The sequence below is a fragment of the Gobius niger genome (assembly GCF_951799975.1).
Source record: "Gobius niger genome assembly, chromosome: 5".
Taxonomy (NCBI): Eukaryota; Metazoa; Chordata; class Actinopteri; order Gobiiformes; family Gobiidae; genus Gobius; species Gobius niger.
Genome location: NC_136856.1, coordinates 38,409,581 through 38,434,915, shown reverse-complemented (window position 1 = coordinate 38,434,915; position 25,335 = coordinate 38,409,581). Strand labels below are relative to the sequence as shown.

At 44.3% G+C, this 25,335-nt stretch overlaps 1 protein-coding gene across 4 annotated transcripts in view; it reads right to left on the bottom strand.

The window, feature by feature from the left end:
- Positions 1–25,335, bottom strand: part of LOC306962727 (plasma membrane calcium-transporting ATPase 1-like) — a 120,501-nt gene that overhangs the window by 21,643 nt on the left and 73,523 nt on the right. For all 4 annotated transcript variants that reach the window (XM_079555978.1, XM_079555979.1, XM_079555976.1 and 1 more), the window contains 5 exons: positions 21,138–21,320; positions 15,399–15,613; positions 13,647–13,889; positions 6,009–6,250; positions 2,788–2,916 (listed from right to left, as the gene is read on the bottom strand). In XM_079555978.1, the coding sequence (XP_079412104.1) occupies positions 2,788–2,916; positions 6,009–6,250; positions 13,647–13,889; positions 15,399–15,613; positions 21,138–21,320 (1,012 nt within the window). The remainder of the gene's footprint in view (positions 1–2,787; positions 2,917–6,008; positions 6,251–13,646; positions 13,890–15,398; positions 15,614–21,137; positions 21,321–25,335) is intronic.

Below are 25,335 nucleotides of genomic sequence, written 5' to 3'. Positions count from 1 at the left end.
CAGAAGTGATGAAAAAGCAACAAAACGAGATGTAAAAACAAAAACGTGCCAAAAAAAGCGCAGAAAAAAATAAACTAAAAAGTGACGGCAACACAGCAACAACATGAGGATGTACGTTGGAGGTCTTAGCTTTCAAATGAGGTGTCACACTGGCCTGTAGGCGGTAAGCTCCAGTGCAGACGCTTTTAGATGTGGGTAAAACTGAATTAGAGGAACTGTGCGCGGTTAAGGTGGGGATTAAGTTCTACTTTATTCATCCCCAGAGGTGGGAGTGAGTCACTAAATGCAAGTCTCGAGTCAAGTCCAAGTCGTGAAGGTCCAAGTCCCAAATAAGTCCAAGTCAATCGGTCATGGGCTCAAGTCAAGTCAAGTCATAGCTTTTGTCAAGTCAAGGCAAGTCAAATCAAGTCTTGCTTTAGCCGGCAACTCGCCTCAAGTCACAAACGCCAGCGTGTCTACTTTTCAAAATGTGTTTAATCTTAAAAATAACAAGTGCTTTCTCAAGATATAGTCATTTTGAATTTAGGCTAAAATCAAACTTTTTGGATTTAAAGTCTAATTAATATTTAATCACCACAAAATTCAAAATATATATGCTTTAAATGCTCCAGTCCATGTACAAAATTACCGGGACAGCATTTTAAGGAAGGGGGCCCGGGGGGGCGACTTAAAAAAAAATTAAACAGAGTCTTTTCAACATGAGCTGCTTTTCCTTGCAGTCTGAAATATAAATATCAAATAATATTTTTATTTTTGTTAGTCTCTGGCAGCTTTTTCTGTCAGTGGTTCCCCTGCAATGCCCCAGACTCTGTATACTCGGATTCGCCCCTGCTCAAAATAGATTCCGCGTAGCCTTCAGTCCCGCTGTCACTGGGCTGTGTGCAGATAGGTAAAATAACCTCTAAATGCTGTAAACTTTGTGTGAACGCCTTAAAACATCGAAAAGCCCCCGAGATTTCTGTCATTTTCCAGCTCTTACGCATCGTCGTTCTGGAGGCTCCGTCTGCGCTGTAGGTCCAGCCCATTGTTTCAAACGTTTTCCTGTCCATAAATCTCCTCCTCTTCACTGTCTTTAGAAAACTTTTAATGCATCCAAAGAAACACATCGTATTTTCCTCCTGTCTTTTCGCGCTGTATTGATGAGACGCTCTGTCGGGAAACTGAACACGCATGTGGCTAATCACCGTAATGTAAACATAGATGCGCCGCTTTTACGATATGAATCCTGATCTTTCGACAATTTCACTCAAATAAATAATAACTATAAAGTCACAGCAAGTCATTGAGAGTCATTGGCCTCAAGTCCAAGTTAAAGGAACAGGCCACCGTTTTTACATACTGAGATATGTTCTTACCTGAGCTTTGACGAGTTCTTTAGGACCTGTCTGGTCTTCCAGACACACAGCGCAGACGGCGTTAGCATTTAGCCTCTCCCCCTCTCCTCTATTGCTCCAAACCAGGTCAAGATAGAAGCTACCAAGCTCTTCCACGTTTTCCCTATTTAAATATGGTTACGTGAAGTGTTACACTACAAAGTATCATTACACCAAAGATTTTCTAAGCGGATAAAAGGGGGAACTATATTGTAAGGCGTAATAATACCAGGAGTAGTTTGGCATCCGCACAGTAAAGTGAAGATTACTGCGCAGTAAAGTGAAGATTGGTAGCTTCTGTCTTGACCTGTTTTGGAGCTATAGAGGAGAGAGGGAGAGGCTAAATGCTAACGCCGTCTGCGCTGTGTTTACGTGACTGAAGGCACGGGGGAAGATCAGACAGGTCCTAAAGAACTCGTCAAAGCTAAGGTAAGAACATATCTCAGTATGGAAAAACGGTGGCCTATTCCTTTAAGTCTCGAGTCACAAACGGCAAGTCCCAAGTCAAGTCTTTTTGGAGCTTTGGTCAAGTAAGTCTCGAGTCCCAAAAATTGCGACTCGAGTCCGACTCGAGGCAAGTCCTGTGACTCGAGGCAAGTCCTGTGACTCGAGTCTCCCACCTCTGTTAATCCCCTTAGAGAACTTTGACCCGTCCTGGATGCGGCTGGGGTGACCTGTAAGAGCAGTGAGCTCCGGGGTAGGCCGGCGCTCGGAGACTGATGGTCACAAACACCCAGCTGGAGGATTCACCTATTGTACGTGTTTGTAGTGTTAGAGGAAACCTACACTGAAACTCCCCGTCCAGTGGGAATCGTGTAAATTATCCTCACATTTACGAGAGCTTCAACCTGCAGCTGTGACGGAGGCGCTCATGTACAGCAGAGGGGGCGAGAGTCTGATGTTCAGAATGAGCTGATCCACAAAGAGACAACACTCAGCTTCACCCATTCACACCAACTGCCTCGCTTTCACATTAGTTCAAAATTGACTGTTTTTTCTTTCTTTCAGATTTTTGTATTTAATCAGGCCTGCATATTCTTAATAACTTACCAAGACGAGCCAAAATTGTTTAAATGTAGAAAGTTTAAGCTTCAGAAGGCAATTGGCTGCACTAAAAGGAAAGGGGGCCGGTACTTATGCACATCCCACTTTTCAATTTCTTATTTATAAAGAAAAAGTCACACATTTCACTTCACGGTTGCGTGTCTCTTCGTGTGGGTCTTTCACATAAAATTGAATTTAAAAAAGTTAAAGGGGGGCCCATACTTTTGCATACTTATTCTTCATATATTTTTTGGTTTATTTGATAGGGACAGATACAAATACAGTTTTACATATGTAGCTGATCAGTCATTCTGTGTTGGTAGTTGCCGTGACATCCTAGCCCCTGTAGGTGGCGCTGTGGGTCACTTACCTGTAGGCCACGCAGATGGTGCGGAGTCCGTCGCAGGCCATGGGCTCGATGACTTTCCGGACCATCTCGTCTCGGTCCTTGGGTTTGAAAATCCGCGGCTGGCCCTGAGTGTCCAGGATCCGGGAACATCTGAGGCAGAGATCATTAGATCAGTGAGACGGACCGGGCGTTCACATGACGTCACAACACTGCACCCAAGCTTTGATGTAAGGCTGAGGATTGTGTTGTGGTAACTACGGTGACGGGACTCGGTTCATGGCCAATCTCTCTGTGACGGCTGGAAACAAAAACTGTCCCAGAGTCCAGCTCAGGTGAACGGAGGTCACGTGACTGTCTTATTGGGTACGTTCCGACTGCAGGGCTTACTTTTTTGGCAAGGTTGTTCATATTACTCTAAAATGCAGCCTGTAGATGATCTCCAGACTGAACGGGATGTGGCTTCAATATGTCGTGCAGTAGAGGGCGCTCTGCTGTTTGAGGAAGTGAACAGGGAAAAGTGCAGCAGATCTGGCAGTGTAAAAGTCTTAGGAAGCTGTCCTCTTCTCTGTCCTCTTCTCTGTCCTCCTCTCTGTCCTCCTCTCTGTCCTCCTCTCTGTCCTCCTCTCTGTCCTCCTCTCTGTCCTCCTCCCTGTCCTCCTCCCTGTCCTCCTCCCTGTCCTCTTCCCTGTCCTCTTCCCTGTCCTCCTCCCTGTCCTCCTCCCTGTCCTCCTCCCTGTCCTCTTCCCTGTCCTCTTCCCTGTCCTCCTCCCTGTCCTCCTCCCTGTCCTCTTCCCTGTCCTCTTCCCTGTCCTCTTCCCTGTCCTCTTCCCTGTCCTCTTCCCTGTCCTCTTCCCTGTCCTCTTCCCTGTCCTCCTCCCTGTCCTCCTCCCTGTCCTCTTCCCTGTCCTCTTCCCTGTCCTCTTCCCTGTCCTCTTCCCTGTCCTCCTCCCTGTCCTCCTCCCTGTCCTCCTCCCTGTCCTCCTCCCTGTCCTCTTCCCTGTCCTCCTCCCTGTCCTCCTCCCTGTCCTCTTCCCTGTCCTCTTCCCTGTCCTCTTCCCTGTCCTCTTCCCTGTCCTCTTCCCTGTCCTCTTCCCTGTCCTCTTCTCTGTCCTCTTCTCTGTCCTCTTCTCTGTCCTCTTCTCTGTCCTCTTCTCTGTCCTCTTCTCTGTCCTCTTCTCTGTCCTCTTCTCTGTCCTCTTCTCTGTCCTTCTCTCATTTACGGAATATTTTTTACTTTGACGGAACATTTCAAAGGCCGTCCGTCATTTTGAAGGATTGAAAATCAAGCCGCAGCTCTGCTGTTTTTCAGAGCGTGCAGGGCTCTCTCTCTAAAGTTTCACACCGGGTCTTACAAGTTGTATCACTGCCTTGCTCGCTAACTTTCCTGACCCGGGCGCTAACAACAACACGGGGAATAAAACCACGATGCAAACGCAGTTAAAGGCTAATAATATCCTTCCCATATGAACTCGCTCTTCTCACGTAAGTCTCAGGACGAGCTCATCTATGTCCCCCCCTCTCTCTCTTTCCCTCCCCGTGTGCGTAGCAGGCGGCGCGTAGTGCAGTGATGGAACTGGTAAACATTGATTGTCCCGTTCACCCACCGTTTCTTACATTCCGTTAAAATGGAAAAAAAATGCTAATAATAAGCTCCACTTTACATTTGTATGAGCGTAATGTGGTCCTTGATATTGATGAGCAGGTGACGCTCTGAAAGTCGTCTCCTCTCAGACTTTTACGCACCAGTTTATACACATTTCTGTTGCAAAATGTACCATGACTGTTCAGATCAGGTTTAGTTTAGCTCCATTTATCCTGCAATCTCACAGAAATAATATGCAGCCTATATATATATATATATATATATATATATATATATACATTTATTAAAAAAAAAAAAAAAAAACGCTTATGAGAGATTAATTCATGAAGGATAAAAATTGCTCATGACGGATTTTTTTCAACCCTGTCCTTCAAAATGAAGGAGAGAAATTATCCCGAGCGAAACCACTGGCTCACACTATAGTCTACAGTCACGGAGTCTGTTGGTGATCGGGACAAAGAGCCCTCTATACTTTCTCCTCACATTTGGCGAGGAGAAAGTAGTGAGCCAAAACGCCAACAGAATGAGTGACTACATCTGCTATAAGTTGCTAAACTCCGGGAATAATGTATTTCTGTGATAAAGACCGGATATTGATGGATAAATATCAGCAAGATCCGTTTTATTTCACATGGATTTTACATGAATGGATTATTGCCTTTTTGCCTGACAGGAAGCAATTGATCATTTAAAGCTCAAGCTGAAGGTCAGAGCTAGCATTTCATAAAAAAAACATTTATATTCTAGTCGTTTATTCATGAAAAACACACGACACATTAATAAAACCGCTGTTTGCACTCATTCTGCTGTGTTCAGTTCAAAGACCTGTCTCTGTCCGACTCCGCCCACTCTCCCAGTGCATTGTGGTCATTATTGATCCGATTGTGTCAGCACTTTTCAGAATGCATTGTGGGAAAGACAAGACAAAATGGCGTGACCACGATCTAGTCGCTTTAGACACAGACAATATTCCAAATAAAACTCTAGTGTTACTCCATAGTAAAACGTTTGGCGGCCATCTTGTACCTTTAACTCAGTGCAATCTAATCAAATGTTTTGATCGGTTTTAGTTATTTCATGACTCTTTCATGACCTTTTTTCTGTACTTTTTAAGACCACTTGACCAATATTTATAGAACATGGGACAGTGATGCAGTGAGTGCTAACCACTGAACCCTGGGAATGCAAACAAAGATAATACGACTAAACAACACGACGTTTCACAGAAATGATCTGATCCTGACTGAGATACAAGACTTAGAAGCAACAAACCAAACCTCACATTCTGCCGTTGGATCAGAGAAAATACTGCTCCTGGTTTTGCATTGGTGGCATAGGGGTTAGCCTCAGAGGCCATTCACAATATGGCTGCCACGTTTGCCACGTCCGATCTAGAGTTTTATTAAATATCTTTGTTCCAAATGATGAATGGACATTCAGCCATAAGCTGCATGTGGCCAGTTTGTGAATCCCATCACTTCCAAATCATGATCAGGGGAAATATCTGGACATTCATGTGATCACATGATGTTTAAGGTTGGTGTCAAAGCTATGTCCTGTTTGAGCATTATGTCAAAACGCTTTAGTGGTTAAAATGTGCTGCATAAATGAATCTGAAGTTGAGACTGGTTACACTCACTTCCTCAGAATGATCTCCGACGCCCCCTTGCTGTACATGCGGAAGCCGCCGTCGCTGTTCTTCAGGACGGTGCTCATGGACTTCCTGGAGGAGTTGAAGGTGTAGACCTTGTAGAGCTTCTCCTCAGGGATCTCCTCGCGGATCGGCTGGTAGTCCCTCTTCAGCTCCAGCACCAGCCCCAGCAGAGCGCACTCTGTCTTATTCCCCACGTGGCGAGGGAGGCCGCCCTCTTTCTCCGGAGGCTGCGGGACACAGGGTCCGGTCAGAAAGAGGAGCCGAAAGATGAGGATTAATGCGGAGTCCCCCAGGGATCCATTATAGGGCCCGTCCACTAGGAGAGATATTCTATGTCTAGGTCTGAGTTCCGTTAAATATTACTGATCTGGCATTGAAAAACAAGAATTCATAAAGTAAACTTATTAAGACCAAGTTTTTATGCTGTTGGTCCAAGGACAGGATCGTTCCAGCATAAAAAAAAAACAACCAACCTTGTGGGGTGGGTCTTACCAGGATCTTAGTGGTACGGTTCTTACCAGGATCTTAGTGGTGTGGTTCTTAACAGGATCTTAGTGGTGTGGTTCTTAACAGGATCTTAGTGGTGTGGTTCTTAACAGGATCTTAGTTGTGCGGTTCTTAACAGGATTTTAGTGGTGCGGTTCTTAACAGGATCTTAGTGGTGCGGTTCTTAACAGGATTTTAGTGGTGTGGTTCTTAACAGGATCTTAGTTATGTGGTTCTTAACAGGATCTTAGTGGTGCGGTTCTTAACAGGATTTTAGTGGTGCGGTTCTTAACAGGATCTTAGTGGTGCGGTTCTTAACAGGATTTTAGTGGTGCGGTTCTTAACAGGATCTTCGTGGTGTGGTTCTTAACAGGATCTTAGTTATGTGGTTCTTAACAGGATCTTAGTGGTGCGGTTCTTACCAGGATCCTAGCGGTACGGTTCTTAACAGGATCTTAGTTGTGCGGTTCTTAACAGGATCTTAGTTGTGTGGTTCTTAACAGGATCTTAGTGGTGCGGTTCTTAACAGGATCTTAGTTGTGTGGTTCTTAACAGGATCTTAGTGGTGCGGTTCTTACCAGGATCCTAGTGGTGTGGTTCTTACCAGGATCTTAGTGGTGCGGTTCTTAACAGGATCTTAGTGGTGCGGTTCTTACCAGGATCCTAGCGGTACGGTTCTTAACAGGATCTTAGTGGTGCGGTTCTTAACAGGATCTTAGTTATGTGGTTCTTAACAGGATCTTAGTTGTGTGGTTCTTAACAGGATCTTAGTTGTGTGGTTCTTAACAGGATCTTAGTGGTGCGGTTCTTAACAGGATCTTAGTTATGTGGTTCTTAACAGGATCTTAGTGGTGCGGTTCTTACCAGGATCCTAGCGGTACGGTTCTTAACAGGATCTTAGTGGTGCGGTTCTTAACAGGATCTTAGTTATGTGGTTCTTAACAGGATCTTAGTTATGTGGTTCTTAACAGGATCTTAGTGGTGCGGTTCTTAACAGGATCTTAGTGGTGCGGTTCTTACCAGGATCCTAGCGGTACGGTTCTTAACAGGATCTTAGTGGTGCGGTTCTTAACAGGATCTTAGTTGTGTGGTTCTTAACAGGATCTTAGTGGTGCGGTTCTTAACAGGATCTTAGTGGTACGGTTCTTAATAGGATCTTAGTGGTGCGGTTCTTAACAGGAACTTAGTGGTGCGGTTCTTACCAGGATCTTAGTGATGCGGTTCTTACCAGGATCTTAGTGGTGTGGTTCTTAACAGGATCTTAGTGGTGTGGTTCTTAACAGGAACTTAGTGGTGTGGTTCTTAACAGGATCTTAGTGGTGCGGTTCTTAACAGGATCTTAGTGGTGCGGTTCTTACCAGGATCTTAGTGGTGCGGTTCTTAACAGGATCTTAGTGGTGCGGTTCTTAACAGGATCTTAGTGGTGCGGTTCTTAACAGGATCTTAGTGGTGTGGTTCTTAACAGGATCTTAGTGGTGTGGTTCTTAACAGGATCTTAGTGGTGCGGTTCTTAACAGGATCTTAGTGGTGTGGTTCTTAACAGGATCTTAGTGGTGCGGTTCTTAACAGGATCTTAGTGGTGCGGTTCTTAACAGGATCTTAGTGGTGCGGTTCTTAACAGGATCTTCGTGGTGCGGTTCTTAACAGGATCTTAGTTATGTGGTTCTTAACAGGATCTTAGTTATGTGGTTCTTAACAGGATCTTAGTGGTGCGGTTCTTACCAGGATCCTAGCGGTACGGTTCTTAACAGGATCTTAGTTGTGTGGTTCTTAACAGGATCTTAGTGGTGTGGTTCTTACCAGGATCCTAGCGGTACGGTTCTTAACAGGATCTTAGTTGTGTGGTTCTTAACAGGATCTTAGTGGTGTGGTTCTTAACAGGATCTTAGTGGTGCGGTTCTTAACAGGATCTTAGTGGTGCGGTTCTTAACAGGATCTTAGTGGTGCGGTTCTTAACAGGATCTTAGTGGTGCGGTTCTTAACAGGATCTTAGTGGTGCGGTTCTTAACAGGATCTTAGTTGTGTGGTTCTTAACAGGATCTTAGTGGTGCGGTTCTTAACAGGATCTTAGTGGTGCGGTTCTTAACAGGATCTTAGTGGTGCGGTTCTTAACAGGATCTTAGTTATGTGGTTCTTAATAGGATCTTAGTGGTGCGGTTCTTAACAGGATCTTAGTGGTGTGGTTCTTAACAGGATCTTAGTGGTGTGGTTCTTAACAGGATCTTAGTGGTACGGTTCTTAACAGGATCCTAGCGGTACGGTTCTTAACAGGATCTTAGTGGTGTGGTTCTTAACAGGATCTTAGTGGTGCGGTTCTTAACAGGATCTTCGTGGTGTGGTTCTTAACAGGATCTTAGTGGTGTGGTTCTTAACAGGATCTTCGTGGTGTGGTTCTTAACAGGATCTTAGTGGTGCGGTTCTTAACAGGATCTTCGTGGTGTGGTTCTTAACAGGATCTTAGTGGTGCGGTTCTTAACAGGATCTTCGTGGTGTGGTTCTTAACAGGATCTTAGTGGTGTGGTTCTTAACAGGATCTTCGTGGTGCGGTTCTTACCAGGATCCTAGCGGTACGGTTCTTAACAGGATCTTAGTTGTGTGGTTCTTAACAGGATCTTAGTGGTGTGGTTCTTAACAGGATCTTAGTGGTGTGGTTCTTAACAGGATCTTAGTGGTGCGGTTCTTAACAGGATTTTAGTGGTGCGGTTCTTAACAGGATCTTCGTGGTGTGGTTCTTAACAGGATCTTAGTTATGTGGTTCTTAACAGGATCTTAGTGGTGCGGTTCTTACCAGGATCCTAGCGGTACGGTTCTTAACAGGATCTTAGTTGTGTGGTTCTTAACAGGATCTTAGTGGTGCGGTTCTTAACAGGATCTTAGTTGTGTGGTTCTTAACAGGATCTTAGTGGTGCGGTTCTTACCAGGATCCTAGTGGTGTGGTTCTTACCAGGATCTTAGTGGTGCGGTTCTTAACAGGATCTTAGTGGTGCGGTTCTTACCAGGATCCTAGCGGTACGGTTCTTAACAGGATCTTAGTGGTGCGGTTCTTAACAGGATCTTAGTGGTGCGGTTCTTAACAGGATCTTAGTGGTGCGGTTCTTATCAGGATCTTAGTTGTGTGGTTCTTAACAGGATCTTAGTTGTGTGGTTCTTAACAGGATCTTAGTGGTGTGGTTCTTAACAGGATCTTAGTTATGTGGTTCTTAACAGGATCTTAGTGGTGTGGTTCTTAACAGGATCTTAGTTATGTGGTTCTTAACAGGATCTTAGTGGTGTGGTTCTTAACAGGATCTTAGTGGTGCGGTTCTTAACAGGATCTTAGTGGTGTGGTTCTTAACAGGATCTTAGTGGTGCGGTTCTTAACAGGATCTTAGTGATGCGGTTCTTAACAGGATCTTAGTGGTGCGGTTCTTAACAGGATCTTAGTTGTGTGGTTCTTAACAGGATCTTAGTGGTGTGGTTCTTAACAGGATCTTAGTTGTGTGGTTCTTAACAGGATCTTAGTGGTGCGGTTCTTAACAGGATCTTAGTTGTGTGGTTCTTAACAGGATCTTAGTGGTGCGGTTCTTAACAGGATCTTAGTGGTGTGGTTCTTAACAGGATCTTAGTGGTGTGGTTCTTAACAGGATCTTAGTGGTGTGGTTCTTAACAGGATCTTAGTGGTACGGTTCTTAACAGGATCTTAGTGGTGCGGTTCTTAATAGGATCTTAGTGGTGCGGTTCTTAACAGGATCTTAGTGGTGCGGTTCTTAACAGGATCTTAGTTATGTGGTTCTTAACAGGATCTTAGTGGTGTGGTTCTTAACAGGATCTTAGTGGTGCGGTTCTTAACAGGATCTTAGTGGTGCGGTTCTTAACAGGATCTTAGTGGTGTGGTTCTTAACAGGATCTTAGTGGTGTGGTTCTTAACAGGATCTTAGTGGTGCGGTTCTTAACAGGATCTTAGTGGTGCGGTTCTTAACAGGATCTTAGTTGTGTGGTTCTTAACAGGATCTTAGTGGTGCGGTTCTTAATAGGATCTTACTGGTGTGGTTCTTAACAGGATCTTAGTGGTGCGGTTCTTACCAGGATCTTAGTGGTGCGGTTCTTAACAGGATCTTATGCTCCGTCCACACCAAACTCGATTTGGGCGTCAAAAACGCGCGTCACGCCCGTTGTTGGACGCCTGTGCTCATTCAAGTCAGACGCTCGTAACCAAGCGTCAAGACGCTCTCGACGCGCGTCAAGAGCGTCGTCGTGGAGCGCGTTGGGAGCCGTTGTCAGTTATCAACATGGATGACATAGAGAGAGTGGCTTGGCTTTTATTGCTTCATAAAGCCAGACAACGTCGTCTACGGGCTCGTCGGCGCCGTGTCTGGATTCATGAGATCGTCCGAAGGCGTTCTCAGTTTGGCGAGTTTCACCATTTGCTCCAGGAGCTGCGCTCGGACGAGAGTCGCTTTCAACGGTACTTCCGCCGCTTTTAATCCTGGTGTTTAGATAAAGAAGCACTGATGTGTCTTTCTAAAAAAAAAAAGTCCCAGAGCGGCTGTAGCTCCGGTTCACAAAGAAGCTACGTCCGTGACTTGTTTACATCTGTGGGGCTGGCGTAGAATCTGCCCCGGTGGCTTAGCTACAACGTACGTCACTATGGGGAGAAAGCTCCTGATTGGTCGACGCTCGCGAATTTCGCCAAAAAGTTCAACATTTCCCAACTCGAGCGTCGGCCGCGATCGACGCCCTGGAGGCGCGTCAAACGCTCACCAAGCGCGAAAAACCTCAAAACGCGCCGCGGAGGAGGCGCGTGACGCGCTGCGGGACATCTTGACGCCCCCCGGAGGCGCGTCCTCCATGTATTTTAAATGTAAACCTGACGCTTTGGAGGCGCCAAAACGAGTTTGGTGTGGACGGAGCATTAGTGGTGCGGTTCTTAACAGGATCTTAGCGGTACGGTTCTTAACAGGATCTTAGTTGTGTGGTTCTTAACAGGATCTTAGTTGTGTGGTTCTTAACAGGATCTTAGTTGTGTGGTTCTTAACAGGATCTTAGTTGTGTGGTTCTTAACAGGATCTTAGTGGTGCGGTTCTTAACAGGATCTTAGTGGTGCGGTTCTTAACAGGATCTTAGTTGTGTGGTTCTTAACAGGATCTTAGTGGTGTGGTTCTTAACAGGATCTTAGTTGTGTGGTTCTTAACAGGATCTTAGTGGTGCGGTTCTTAACAGGATCTTAGTTGTGTGGTTCTTAACAGGATCTTAGTGGTGTGGTTCTTAACAGGATCTTAGTTGTGTGGTTCTTAACAGGATCTTAGTGGTGCGGTTCTTAACAGGATCTTAGTGGTACGGTTCTTAACAGGATCTTAGTTGTGTGGTTCTTAACAGGATCTTAGTGGTGCGGTTCTTAACAGGATCTTAGTTGTGTAGTTCTTAATAGGATCTTAGTGGTACGGTTCTTAACAGGATCTTAGTGGTGCGGTTCTTAACAGGATCTTAGTGGTACGGTTCTTAACAGGATCTTAGTTGTGTGGTTCTTAACAGGATCTTAGTGGTGTGGTTCTTAATAGGATCTTAGTGGTGTGGTTCTTAACAGGATCTTAGTGGTGCGGTTCTTAACAGGATCTTAGTGGTGCGGTTCTTAACAGGATCTTAGTTGTGTGGTTCTTAACAGGATCTTAGTGGTGCGGTTCTTAACAGGATCTTAGTGGTGCGGTTCTTAACAGGATCTTAGTGGTGCGGTTCTTAACAGGATCTTAGTTGTGTGGTTCTTAACAGGATCTTAGTGGTGCGGTTCTTAACAGGATCTTAGTGGTGCGGTTCTTAACAGGATCTTAGTGGTGCGGTTCTTAACAGGATCTTAGTTATGTGGTTCTTAACAGGATCTTAGTGGTGCGGTTCTTAACAGGATCTTAGTTATGTGGTTCTTAACAGGATCTTAGTGGTGCGGTTCTTAACAGGATCTTAGTTATGTGGTTCTTAACAGGATCTTAGTGGTGCGGTTCTTAACAGGATCTTAGTGGTGCGGTTCTTAACAGGATCTTAGTGGTGTGGTTCTTAACAGGATCTTAGTGGTGCGGTTCTTAACAGGATCTTAGTGGTGTGGTTCTTAACAGGATCTTAGTGGTGCGGTTCTTAACAGGATCTTAGTGGTGCGGTTCTTAACAGGATCTTAGCGGTACGGTTCTTAACAGGATCTTCGTGGTGTGGTTCTTAACAGGATCTTAGTTATGTGGTTCTTAACAGGATCTTAGTGGTGCGGTTCTTAACAGGATCTTAGTTATGTGGTTCTTAACAGGATCTTAGTGGTGTGGTTCTTACCAGGATCTTAGTGGTGCGGTTCTTAACAGGATCTTAGTGGTGTGCTTCTTAGTGGTGTGGTTCTTACCAGGATCTTAGTGGTGCGTTTCTTACCAGGATCTTAGTGGTGTGGCTCTTAGTGGTGTGGCTCTTAGTGGTGTGGTTCTTACCAGGATCTTAGTGGTGTGGTTCTTAGTGGTGTGGTTCTTAGTGGTGTGGTTCTTACCAGGATCTTAGTGGTGTGCTTCTTAGTGGTGTGGTTCTTACCAGGATCTTAGTGGTGTGATTCTTAGTGGTGTGGTTCTTACCAGGATCTTAGTGGTGTGATTCTTAGTGGTGTGGTTCTTAACAGGATCTTAGTGGTGTGGTTCTTACCAGGATCTTAGTGGTGCGTTTCTTACCAGGATCTTAGTGGTGTGATTCTTAGTGGTGTGGTTCTTACCAGGATCTTAGTGGTGTGCTTCTTAGTGGTGTGGTTCTTACCAGGATCTTAGTGGTGTGATTCTTAGTGGTGTGGTTCTTACCAGGATCTTAGTGGTGTGATTCTTAGTGGTGTGGTTCTTAACAGGATCTTAGTGGTGTGGTTCTTACCAGGATCTTAGTGGTGCGTTTCTTACCAGGATCTTAGTGGTGTGATTCTTAGTGGTGTGGTTCTTACCAGGATCTTAGTGGTGCGTTTCTTACCAGGATCTTAGTGGTGTGGTTCTTACCAGGATCTTAGTGGTGTGGTTCTTACCAGGATCTTAGTGGTGCGTTTCTTACCAGGATCTTAGTGGTGTGGTTCTTACCAGGATCTTAGTGGTGCGTTTCTTACCAGGATCTTAGTGGTGTGCTTCTTAGTGGTGTGGTTCTTAGTGGTGTGGTTCTTACCAGGATCTTAGTGGTGTAGGCCGAGTTGATGGAGATGCTGTTGATGAGCACCTCCAGGGTGTCGGCCCGGACCTGGTCGGGCTCCGGGACCGTCTTGTAGTGCGTGTCTCCGATGTAGGCCTGGACCACAGTCATGCGGTTCATGGTCAGAGTCCCGGTTTTGTCGGAGCAGATGGCTGTGGCGTTCCCCATCGTCTCGCAGGCGTCCAGGTGCCTCACCAGGTTATTGTCCTTCATCATTTTCTACAACGGGACCACAACACGGATTAGTAACTGAAAATAAAATGCAAAAAAGGGCAACAACTACTTCCTGTCCACATTTTAAAGTAAATGACTCGTTTGGCAAAGGAAGAGCAGCCATGTTTGAGCTCCTGCACCTTTGGGAAATATTCATAGGACTAGACAAACTGTGACTGACGGATTATTTCCCTTCTTCACTCCTGTCCACAAGTCGGCTCCGCCCACAGTCACATGTTCTTTTTATTCGCTACGTCAAACTTGATGCGAAAAAAATCTGCTTCACTACTCCAAAACACGCATTACAAAACCAAAAAAACTTAAGCGACCAAGCTTTAATGTGAATTATGACTTTTAGTTTCCACTCATTCCTTACTTAAAAATGTGCAATCAAATCCAGTGACGGAAACGCAGTAAGCGTGACGCTAATGAGACACTTGAAAAAATGAAATGCATTTTAGGGACAAGGACGAGTTCTTTTAGAGCCAGAGGATCAGTGTGTTTGTGGTTCCCACTTGTTGCAGTGCGAGCAGATAAACAGACTGGAGTTTGAAGGTGAAATTACCCGAAAAACACTTTAATATAGATGATGCACACTAGAGCTGCGAGATTTTGACAAAAAAAGTGTGATTTTTCTGACAGATATAGTTATAGCCGTTTTTTCGAGTTCTAAACCCCAGCTGAAAGAAAACCTAGAACCAAAAAAAGTGGGAAAAGAACGACAAAAACGCGCTGGGTAGGCAGCAATTTGGTCTGTGTCTATAAATGTTGTTGGTTTCTAATAAACAAGAAACCACAGTCCTATTTAAAAAGGAATAAATCAAACCCAAATTAATCTTATGTATAAATGTAAAAACGATTAAATGGAAGTTATTTGTGTTCAGTGTTTGGCCCAAGCGGTTAAAACTGTAGTGCTGCCCCCTGCTGGCCTCACTGAATTCTTGATCATTGTTGGCCTCTATTGACTGCATTAATATGCATGACGACGCTAATTAATATGCATGATGTCATCAAAAGTATCAATATCGGAATAAACAGTATCGTATCGTCCCACAAAATATCGCGGTATTTCGGAAAATCGATATATTGTCACACTCGTACTTTAGATTGCAGCCCGCGAATCCCATGTGTGGGCACAGGGAACAAGAAAGTAACTACACTTGTAAGTACAGGTAATTACACATTAAAGTACAAGGGTGTACAAAGAGTAATAAAGGTACACATAACGTCAGCCTTTAGATTACAGCCATTAAAGGGTTTCTGCCATGTATTAAAAAACATTGAAAGTCATTTTCTATTAATTTAGATTAAAACTGGCATTGAATCAAAATTTCCCTGAAAATAATGACATGACTCAACTTTTTTTTACTGTACAAGTTAATTGAAAATACGAAAACAATGGACTAAACCGTACTCCGCTGCAGTTTTGGCTGAAATTGACTGGCGGGCTGTAATCTAAAGTGTTACCCGAGCCCTTCATTGTGATCACGGTTTAAAGGCGTGTCTTGGCAGTACCTTGACGGAGTAGGCCAGGCTGATGGTCACGGCGAGGGGCAGACCTTCAGGCACGGCCACCACCAGCACGGTCACGCCGATGATGAAGAACTTGACAAAGTACTGGATGTAGATGGGCGTGCACTCGGCGACCCAGGTGCGGCCCTGCACCGCAAACGTGTCGATCACGAAGTACAGGATGAGGATGACCACGGTGACCGCCGACATGATCAGACCTGGGGACAAACGGAGAAAAGTTGATTTATGAAGAGTTTTTCCCGGATATAAATCCTAGGTGGTGTTTTTCATGGACACAGATCAGCATTCATTGTCATCAATAATTTCTAACAGTTGAACATCCGGTATAGGCAGCGTTCTAATTTCTGACAAAGGTGCACAAGGAACCTAGGGACAACCCTCCTGGACGTCCTATTATATCTGGAAATGGGACTCAAACTGAGCCAGCCAGCGAGTTTATCGATGACTTCATTAAGAGCTCTTCCATCCTTTATCGAGGACACCACAGATACACTGACGAACATCAAGGATCAGTTTCCTGTGACAATTTTTTATTTGACCTTTATTTAAACAGGAAAGTCCCGCTGAGATTAAGAATCTCTTTTTCCCTTTCCCTTTTTCTATCTGCTCTAAGACATTTTCTTATGGAGAGATATCCCAAGAACATGTCATTTGTGGACGAACATCTGTCTGTCTTTAATCCTATGAACCCTTTCTATCAGAACATCACCTGGTATGTTGATGTTGATTTTTGATGGTCATTTGAAGGAATTATTGGACTTTCACAAACAGTTGAACTCTATCAATCTTAAAACCCTCTATGGCATGACTTGTTACTTTAGGGGAACAAATATTTCAATCCCCTTCTTTGGGTTGACAGAACAGATTAGAAGGTAGAAATTGATTTCAACTTTATGCAAATGTCGTCGCCGGCCGCCCGTACCAAGCTGCTCTCCATTGGATTTCCGGAGGCTTATTTCCAGACACCAGGCAGCAAAGGGAATGAATGGAAGCTCGCCGCTCTATTCACTTCCACCGCTGTTGGTGTGAACCCGGTGTTACATTATACAAAAATAAAAAGAAAGGGCCAGTGGTGGAGCCAAAGGGTAGTTTGAAGGTCTGCCATAGAGGGCTAATATTGAGCTGTTGATTGAATATTCCAAGAGTAGTATTAATGCTTTAGATTTAACTATTTTCAAAGGTGCAGGTGATCACCTATGGGGCCACATTGAGGTTTTGATTGGGTTATTTTAAACAATTCCAATTCTCATATAGTCTGTATGTCAAGTGCTTGTATGTGGCTGTGCAGAATCCCCACTAACACATACCACATAACAGTATTATTTGCCGTGTAACTTAGTTTGACTTTATTCCTGGAGTCTTGAGCTTTTTTTTTCTCTCTTCCCTCCACCCGTTTGTTTTCTTGATCATACCTGCCGCTGGTCTGGTGCTTGGGGCAGTTCAACAGAACACTGTATATGTGTCCTAAACACATTAAAAAAGGCACCAGAAACGCTGCAGTATACATGATCTTCCTTTACGTCTGTGAAAACATTCATGGTTTTTGCCCATTTTGCATATCGGGCTTGATCAAGTTCGGCGGCCGTATTTGGCCCCCGGGCCTTAGTTTGCCCATCTCTGCTCTACAGGAACAGACAGTCAGAGCGGCGTGAACGCGGCGGGACGAGGCAAACACACACTTTCAACAATCATTTATAGATCATCTGAACTTGAAACAACACAAGCACCTCTACAACATCATAAAGACACAAGTGAAACAGAGACACTGTCTGGAAAGAGGGAATGTTCATGACGATCAGCAGCTGTGGTTTGAAATGCCTTTCCTGAGCCCAGGCATTCAGATCAGAGGAATCAAACGCTTCAATAAACAAAGAGTCAGGAAGCTGTTTTCATTCATATCTTATTGCTCAGCAGCAGTGCATGTTTGTTGATAATTGGTCTTTACTCCAGAGTGATCCTGTGTTGAGCACTGTTTTCCCAGAGCCACCTTTATTTTTATTTAGACATGCTCCAAACCTCAGAGAAACTCATGTTCATGTCCCCACCAGAGAACAAGTGCATGTGGTTTAGAAAACCAATTGGTACTTTTAAATGTATGAACTGTCCTCATTGTAATAATCGTGACGTCGACTAGACTGGATGTGCATAATAATATAATAAGGCAAACTGATATCATTAGTTGCAGTACTACTGTTGTAATAGACCGCCTCTCAGGCTAGTTTAAGTTTTAGCATATGCCACAGTGGCCCAAGCGTATGGAATGATTTGGTGCTTCTGGTTTACTTGTGGTTTAGTGCTCACCGGGTTCAAGCTGGTTTCTCTCTGTGCATGGACCAGGTATTACACTATTACACAAGGAAATGTGATTGTTCTTGTCTGTCCAGCCCCGCTGATACTTTGGTAGGATGAGATGTTGGTTGGTGATGTCATGGCAAAATAATTGTATAAATGAATATTATCATGTGAGGCTGTATACAGTCTGCCTCTTCCTCTTGAAGAAGTCAGCGGGAGCGAGTTCTAATGAGAGCTATTCTTGTTTATGTGCTTAAGTCATCTTTGCTCAGGGTGGGGGGCTATGGACCCCTGTTGATGAGCTTGAAGCTTTTGGGACATTTTTCACAGCGTAGCATTACATGATGGTTTAAGTTAAGTTAAGTTTTGTATGTGCAAAAATGCTAAACACAAATACAGTATGTGATTAGAGTTAACAATCAGGACCCAATGCTCGGTATTTCAATTTCATCATAAACATCCGGATCTTTTGTAGTCCTTGTGTTTTTGTAGTTTTTTGTTCCTGCCGTGTTGCTCCTCACACACCCCACCCAACATTAGGGCCACACCCAAACATTTATATTAAGCCCTGATGAAGACCTGGAGGCCATCTAAATAAAGGCCTTTGAAGTACTTCCTGCCTGGGTTTGCGCTTTTTTCGTCTTTTTATACACATGTCACAAATGTCTTTTGTGTCCAAACCATCTGAGCAGCGGCACATGTTCATCTATAAAAACAGATGGATATTTATAGATGCACATGTTATTTTTAGACCTCAGATGTTTCTGCTTCTGAAGCTTCTGAAGGCTCTGCTGTAGTTTTAACACATGGCACAGCTGGTACTGTCACCACACATTTCCTTTCTTAATACAAGTAAATGTATGTAATTTCTTCCTGACTTTCTTCCCACTTAGCAGTGAGTGACTGAAGGATCTGAACTGTGAGAGAGGGGCCCCCGAGGGGCCCCTGTGGGGCGCTGAGGTCTGTAAAGGCCATGACTATAATTAATGTGAGCAGTAACTGTCAGTGTTAGAGAAAGGCCAAACTCAATGAGGCAAATGAAGCTGATACTGTATCTGTGAGCGAGTATCACCTCAAATCTAACGTTCTACAGGCCTGACTTAGTCCTGACTTCCCTATTCACACAGGGTTAGAATGTCCCGGGGACCTCAGGTCAAAAGTAAATATTACTGACAGCCTCAGAGTTTTTATTCCCGTGTGAATCTGCTGTCAGTAATTGGAAGGTAAAATTCCCCAGAGTTTTACCTTTGGGGTAATTCTGCAGACTCCTCCGTCCTCAGGTGATTCTAGTCCCGTGCAAATCGACATGTCGGATTTTGGAAAGTTTTAACCAGTGTAATAAACGTATAAAAAAGGACAACAGTGATTCAAAACCTCAATATATATTTATGCCTGCATTGAAGCTGTAGTAATATCATGCATCAAAGCCTTTCTCTGACATTAATGCTGTCGTTTATACATTTAATGAGAATAAAAGAGAAAGTACAACATAAGCGGTGAACTGGAAGTACAGCCCCGTTGTCATGGAAACGTTAGACAGACCAAAATGGAGACTCAGGGAAAGTTTGGATGCGTTTGGTGCAAAGCCTTTCTCGCTAAAGTAAAGCTCACATAAACAAACCTCGCCTCATTAATGAATTAAAGGCTTGTGGTCGTCATTCAGTATTCATTATCTATCCATCATTTCCAAACAAAGTTTGAACAAAAAAGTCAATTACTGACAATGCTGATCCTGGGCGAATGCACATAAAAATGACCGATGTCCCCAGGTATATTTCAGTTTCACCGACGTCCCCAGGTAATTCTAATCCCGTGCTAAAAGTGCTTTAATCCTGGTCCAACTTTAGACCCTCCTCTTCTCATCAGGATGTGAGATATCTGTGTTTTTGTTGAGAAGTTGAAGTCTTATTGAGACAGAAGCATTCATGTTGCGGCTGTTTTTATTGACTTTAAACGTGCGTTGGACACTGTCTTTTGTCTAGACTGTCAACATTTAACCTTAGCAATCAAACCGTTGAATAGATACAGTCTTATCTGTCAGATAGAAAACAATGCGTGCAAATTAAGAATAGTAAGTCACCCTTCACATCTTCACTATACACAAGGTGTCCCTCAAGGATCAATTTTAGGTCTTCTGCTATTTTCCCTTTATGTAAATAACTTGCCCAATGTGTGCAATAATGTGGACACAAGTATGTATGCCGACCATACTGTAATTTTTACACAAGCCAAAAGTGCTGATGATGCAGCCAATCAGCTCTCATGAGCCCTAAATGACTACAAAAATGGCTGAATGATTCACGCCCGTGTTAAAAAGACCGTATCAATGTTTTTAGTAAACCTAAAACAACCATAAAGTTCTCTTGGGTGGACAAGAATTAATTAATGTTGAGGTATTTAAGTATTTGGGAGCGCTAATAGACTCGAAGCTATAAAACATGTTAAAAAGTAGTGAAAAGTGTAAATGTTAATATACGGAACTTTGGACATATTTGCACATCATTAACGGATACAGCAGCGATTACATTCCTGCACTCTATGATACTGGTCATATTGAGTACTGTATCACAGGTTGGTCCTATACGAGTCATGCTGCTATTGGGCCAACTGATGTATGCTACAAAAGAGCATTGAAAATATTAGACAAGAAACCTTCATCATACCACCATTGTCAACTTCTAGATAAATATACGTTTTTAATATTTCAAATTATTTCAATCAGCCAGTCTAATCTACAAGGTTATACATGATCAGGCGCCTCCACCATTGACTGATTTGATTAAACAAAAGTCTAGCAGTGCTGCGGAGTCCCGAGTGACTCGAGCCACTGTGAGGTGATTGTGCGTTGGCATTTAGTCGGACCAACTTTTCACAGAACGTCCTGTCATACCAGGGAGTGAGCTTCTGGAATAGTATTCCACTGTCAGTGAGGGAAAGCACAAGGCTCCCTACATTTAGGAGACAACTAAAGTGTGGCTGAGGGACACACAAACATGTGATCATGTTTAGTTCATCATGATTATGTATCAGACGTGAAACAGAAAAGTGATACAATTATCAGCGTAATACGGGCTGTGCAATAAGAGTTAGTGTAATACGGGTCAGTGAAATATAGAATGGTGTAATAGTAGGCAGTGCAATATCAGGACAGTCAGGGCATGTGCAATATTGTCCTTTGCTGTCCACTCTTGTTATTGTTTGTCCTAACATGAGGAGATCAGTGTTCTCGTCCTTGTCTCTCTGTACATAGTCTGTATATAGTGTCTCTGTATGTTTGTTTTTGTTTGTAAATTTGCATATCTTCCCAACAGTAAGTTCAATATGATCTTGTAGGCGATATATGAGCCACCTCTCCATCCAACAGCAGTTAAAGTTCTCCCAGCACACTCAGATGCTTCAAACCGAGGACCAAAGTGTGCGTCTTCTCACCTGCTTTCCCGATCTGCACGGCCAGCCTCGTCAGCTTCCCCTGCAGCACCGACTTCTCCTTCTTGGTGACGTTGACCTTCTTCACCGGCTTGGCCTCCTCCTTCTCCTCCTTCTCCTCGGTCTCAGTCGCGTCCTCGCTCTTCAGGGGCTGGATCTCCAGCGCAATGCCGTCCTTGGTGGGAGCTGAGGAGGAGACACCAGGAGGAGGCGAGGACCAGGAGGCGAGGGGGAAGAATGGGAATGAGAACGTGGCCAAAAAACGCAAATGACGGGGGTTAGGGGGAGGAGTTAGGGGTTAAGGGGAGGAGTTAGGAGGTAGGACACAGGTGAAGCAGAGTTAGAAAGTGCGTTCATCAGAAAAGGAGCAGCACAATCGAAGCAAACGAACATTTGCAACAACAGAGAGAGTTCCCGACGACACAAACACGACACTTCCTGATCTTTGACACATCGACCTTCACTTCCTGATCTCTGACACATCGACCTTCACTTCCTGATCTCTGACACATCGACCTTCACTTCCTGATCTTTGAAACAGGAAGTGAAGGTCTTTGAAACATGGACCTTCACTTCCTGATCTCTGACACATCGACCTTCACTTCCTGATCTCTGACACATCGACCTTCACTTCCTGATCTTTGAAACATTGACCTTCACTTCCTGATCTTTGAAACATCGACCTTCACTTCCTGATCTTTGAAACATCGACCTTCACTTCCTGATCTTTGACACATCGACCTTCACTTCCTGATCTCTGACTCATCGACCTTCACTTCCTGATCTCTGACTCATCGACCTTCACTTCCTGATCTTTGAAACATCGACCTTCACTTCCTGATCTTTGACACATCGACCTTCACTTCCTGATCTCTGACTCATCGACCTTCACTTCCTGATCTTTGAAACAGGAAGTGAAGGTCTTTGAAACATGGACCTTCACTTCCTGATCTTTGACACATCGACCTTCACTTCCTGACACGTCGATCTTCACCTCCTGATCTTTTACACTTCAATCTCCACTTCCTGACCTTTTACACTTCGATCTTCACTTCCTGATCTTTTACACTTCGATCTCCACTTCCTGATCTTTTACACTTCGATCTCCACTTCCTGATCTTTTACACTTCGATCTTCACTTCCTGATCTTTTACACATTGATCTCCACTTCCTGATCTTTTACACTTCGATCTCCACTTCCTGATCTTTTACACTTCGATCTCCACTTCCTGATCTTTTACACTTTGATCTCCACTTCCTGATCTTTTACACTTCGATCTTCACTTCCTGATCTTTTACACTTCGATCTCCACTTCCTGATCTTTTACACTTCGATCTTCACTTCCTGATCTTTTACACTTCGATCTTCACTTCCTGATCTTTTACACTTCGATCTCCACTTCCTGATCTTTTACACTTCGATCTTCACTTCCTGATCTCATCTATCTCGGCTTGTTTTTAAATGTTTTATTTACTTTTCTGGCATAATCCTTGACCTAAAATGTGCTGGGGGTCAATAATCAAACTCTAGGACAGTGTTTCTAACCCACGGGGAAGAACATGAATGAGCAGAATGGACACACTGAGTTTACATGCGCTCGAGTGTCCAGGTTACTGTCGTGGATTTGAAGCTTCCTGGTTTTGTCTGGACCATGACGCTGCTGATGTCCTCAGCGTGTGTGAAAACAGATACGGCAGGAGCATAACTCGGACTTTGTACATGGTCAAAATAAACAAAACGTTGCAGTAAACTTTACAAACTTTTACTCCACTGTAGCTCCAGAGTTTGTCAGCGCTGCTCTCAGACTAAACGGTCACTTTGGGCCTTTCCACAAACCAGTTCTGGTTTATTTGTCCCCGTTCGTCTCGCTTTTCGCTGAAGCTGGGACAGAGCTTTACAGGTTAATAATAATAACAACAGTTTCAGGGCTTCTTTGGACAGTTCTTGTCTCAGTGTTTAGAGAAACGCCCGAAAAAGCCATGTGTTAGCAACATGGCTAAAGGATTTAGCTCCGGCTCCAGTCTGCATTAGCCCCGCCCCCCTCTGGAGCCTAATTATTCAGGAGACTGTAGTGTCTCAGGAATAATGCTTTATATTAAGGTGTGTTCGTTAATGATACGAGCGATCGCAATGTCGTCATGTCTGGTGGCTAAATAACAGATATATGATCGGAAAAAAAAAAATCCTCATATACAAGGCAGTGCTTCCCTTGTGCTATAACAGATCTGTAGTTTTATGAAACATGTTAGGTGGCTGGATGCATCCGCTGTTGCCGCACAGTGAAAAACATTTGTATGGTATTAACAAGAATCGGTAATTAATAGGCCATGAATAATATGCTTATTAATGCCTCCACTTAACACTAAGCAGTTTACTAATGCACATGAATGCATTATTAATACCTATCGAGCACCTGTCAATATAAAGCGATGCAGAGTCATGGTTTCTCGGACACATGTAAACATCATTTCAGAAACATTTTCATCACCAGGATTTGGAGCGATGTAAACACAGTGTGACGGTCCGCTCTGCTCAAAGACATGTTCAATCTATGTTTGATCTTTTCTTTCTCATTTGACTTTCATTGGATATCCACGTTTGCCTAGAGCTGGGCAATATTCACAAAAATGAGACTAAAGAAGGGGATCTGATCTTGTCGACGACATATTGCCCAGAACTGACGTGGAAATATCTGATGAGTTCTATGGACTTTTCGATATTTGTGTGAAGTTTGTGTCCCGCCCAAACCCTGACCAATCCCTGGCCCCTGACTGAGCGTCGGCCATATTGGTGGTCGCTTTTCCAACCGGAGACAGAGCAGATGGAAAGAGCACACGGCAAAAACACGCAAAACACCACCACCCGTCGCCACAGAAAAACACCAGAGACACACGTTCAGAGCGTCGCTTAGCAACAGCAGCGTTAGCCGACAGCACGGACCAATCACAGCACGGGACACACGCTGCACCGGACCAATGGGGGAAGAAAGAAAAAAGAAACACACGCAAAGAAAGAGCAGCATCTTAAGAAACGGAAACAGCAAAAAACGAGAAACGCAAAGGAAAAAACGCCAAAGGACACAGCCACAGGAGGGGACGGAGGGGACGTGAGGGACATGAGGGACAAAGGAGCTTCAGCAGAGACAGAGGAGCTTCAGCAGAGACAGAGGAGCTTCAGCAGAGACAGAGGAGCTTCAGCAGAGACAGAGGAGCTTCAGCAGAGACAGAGGAGCTTCAGCAGAGACAGAGGAGCTTCAGCAGAGACAGAGGAGCTTCAGCAGAGACAGAGGAGCTTCAGACAGAGACAGAGGAGCTTCAGCAGAGACAGAGGAGCTTCAGCAGAGACAGAGGAGCTTCAGTAGAGACAGAGGAGCTTCAGACAGAGACAGAGGAGCTTCAGTAGAGACAGAGGAGCTTCAGACAGAGACAGAGGAGCTTCAGACAGAGGAGCTTCGGACAGAGGAGCTTCAGCAGAGACAGAAGAGCTTCAGCAGAGACAGAGGAGCTTCAGACAGAGGAGCTTCGGACAGAGAAGCTTCAGCAGAGACAGAAGAGCTTCAGCAGAGACAGAGGAGCTTCAGCAGAGACAGAGGAGCTTCAGACAGAGACAGAGGAGCTTCAGACAGAGACAAAGGAGCTTCGGACAGAGCTTCAGACAGAGACAGAGGAGCTTCAGACAGAGTGGCTTCAGACAGAGTGGCTTTAGACAGAGACAAAGGAGCTTCGGACAGAGGAGCTTCAGACAGAGGAGCTTCAGACAGAGACAGAGGAGCTTCAAACAGAGCTTCAGACAGAGAGAGGAGCTTCAGACAGAGGAGCTTCAGACAGAGGAGCTTCAGACAGAGACAGAGGAGCTGAGGACAAGTGTGAAGAACATCTGAAGTTGTGCACAGTGTGTTGAGACTCGTCCAAAGTTTCAGGGACCGACCCCAAATGGACCCAGTTGTTTTGACAGCCAACCGGTTTCTCCTTTAGAAGTTACGGCCTCAAAGTGAGAGGGGGCTCTCTGTGCCTTTTTGTCTCCCTCAGTCTTAGACTATGGTATTAAACCTATTGCCTTTAGGTTTTTTTTCGGGGTCTTATTCGTTCGATTTTGGAATGTAATATTTATGGCGATTGCCATGAGTTATTCTTGTAGCAAGGTCTCGGGTCCTGCCAAAGTGAAAAGGTGTTTTTTTTGTTTTGTTTGAAATGCCTTACA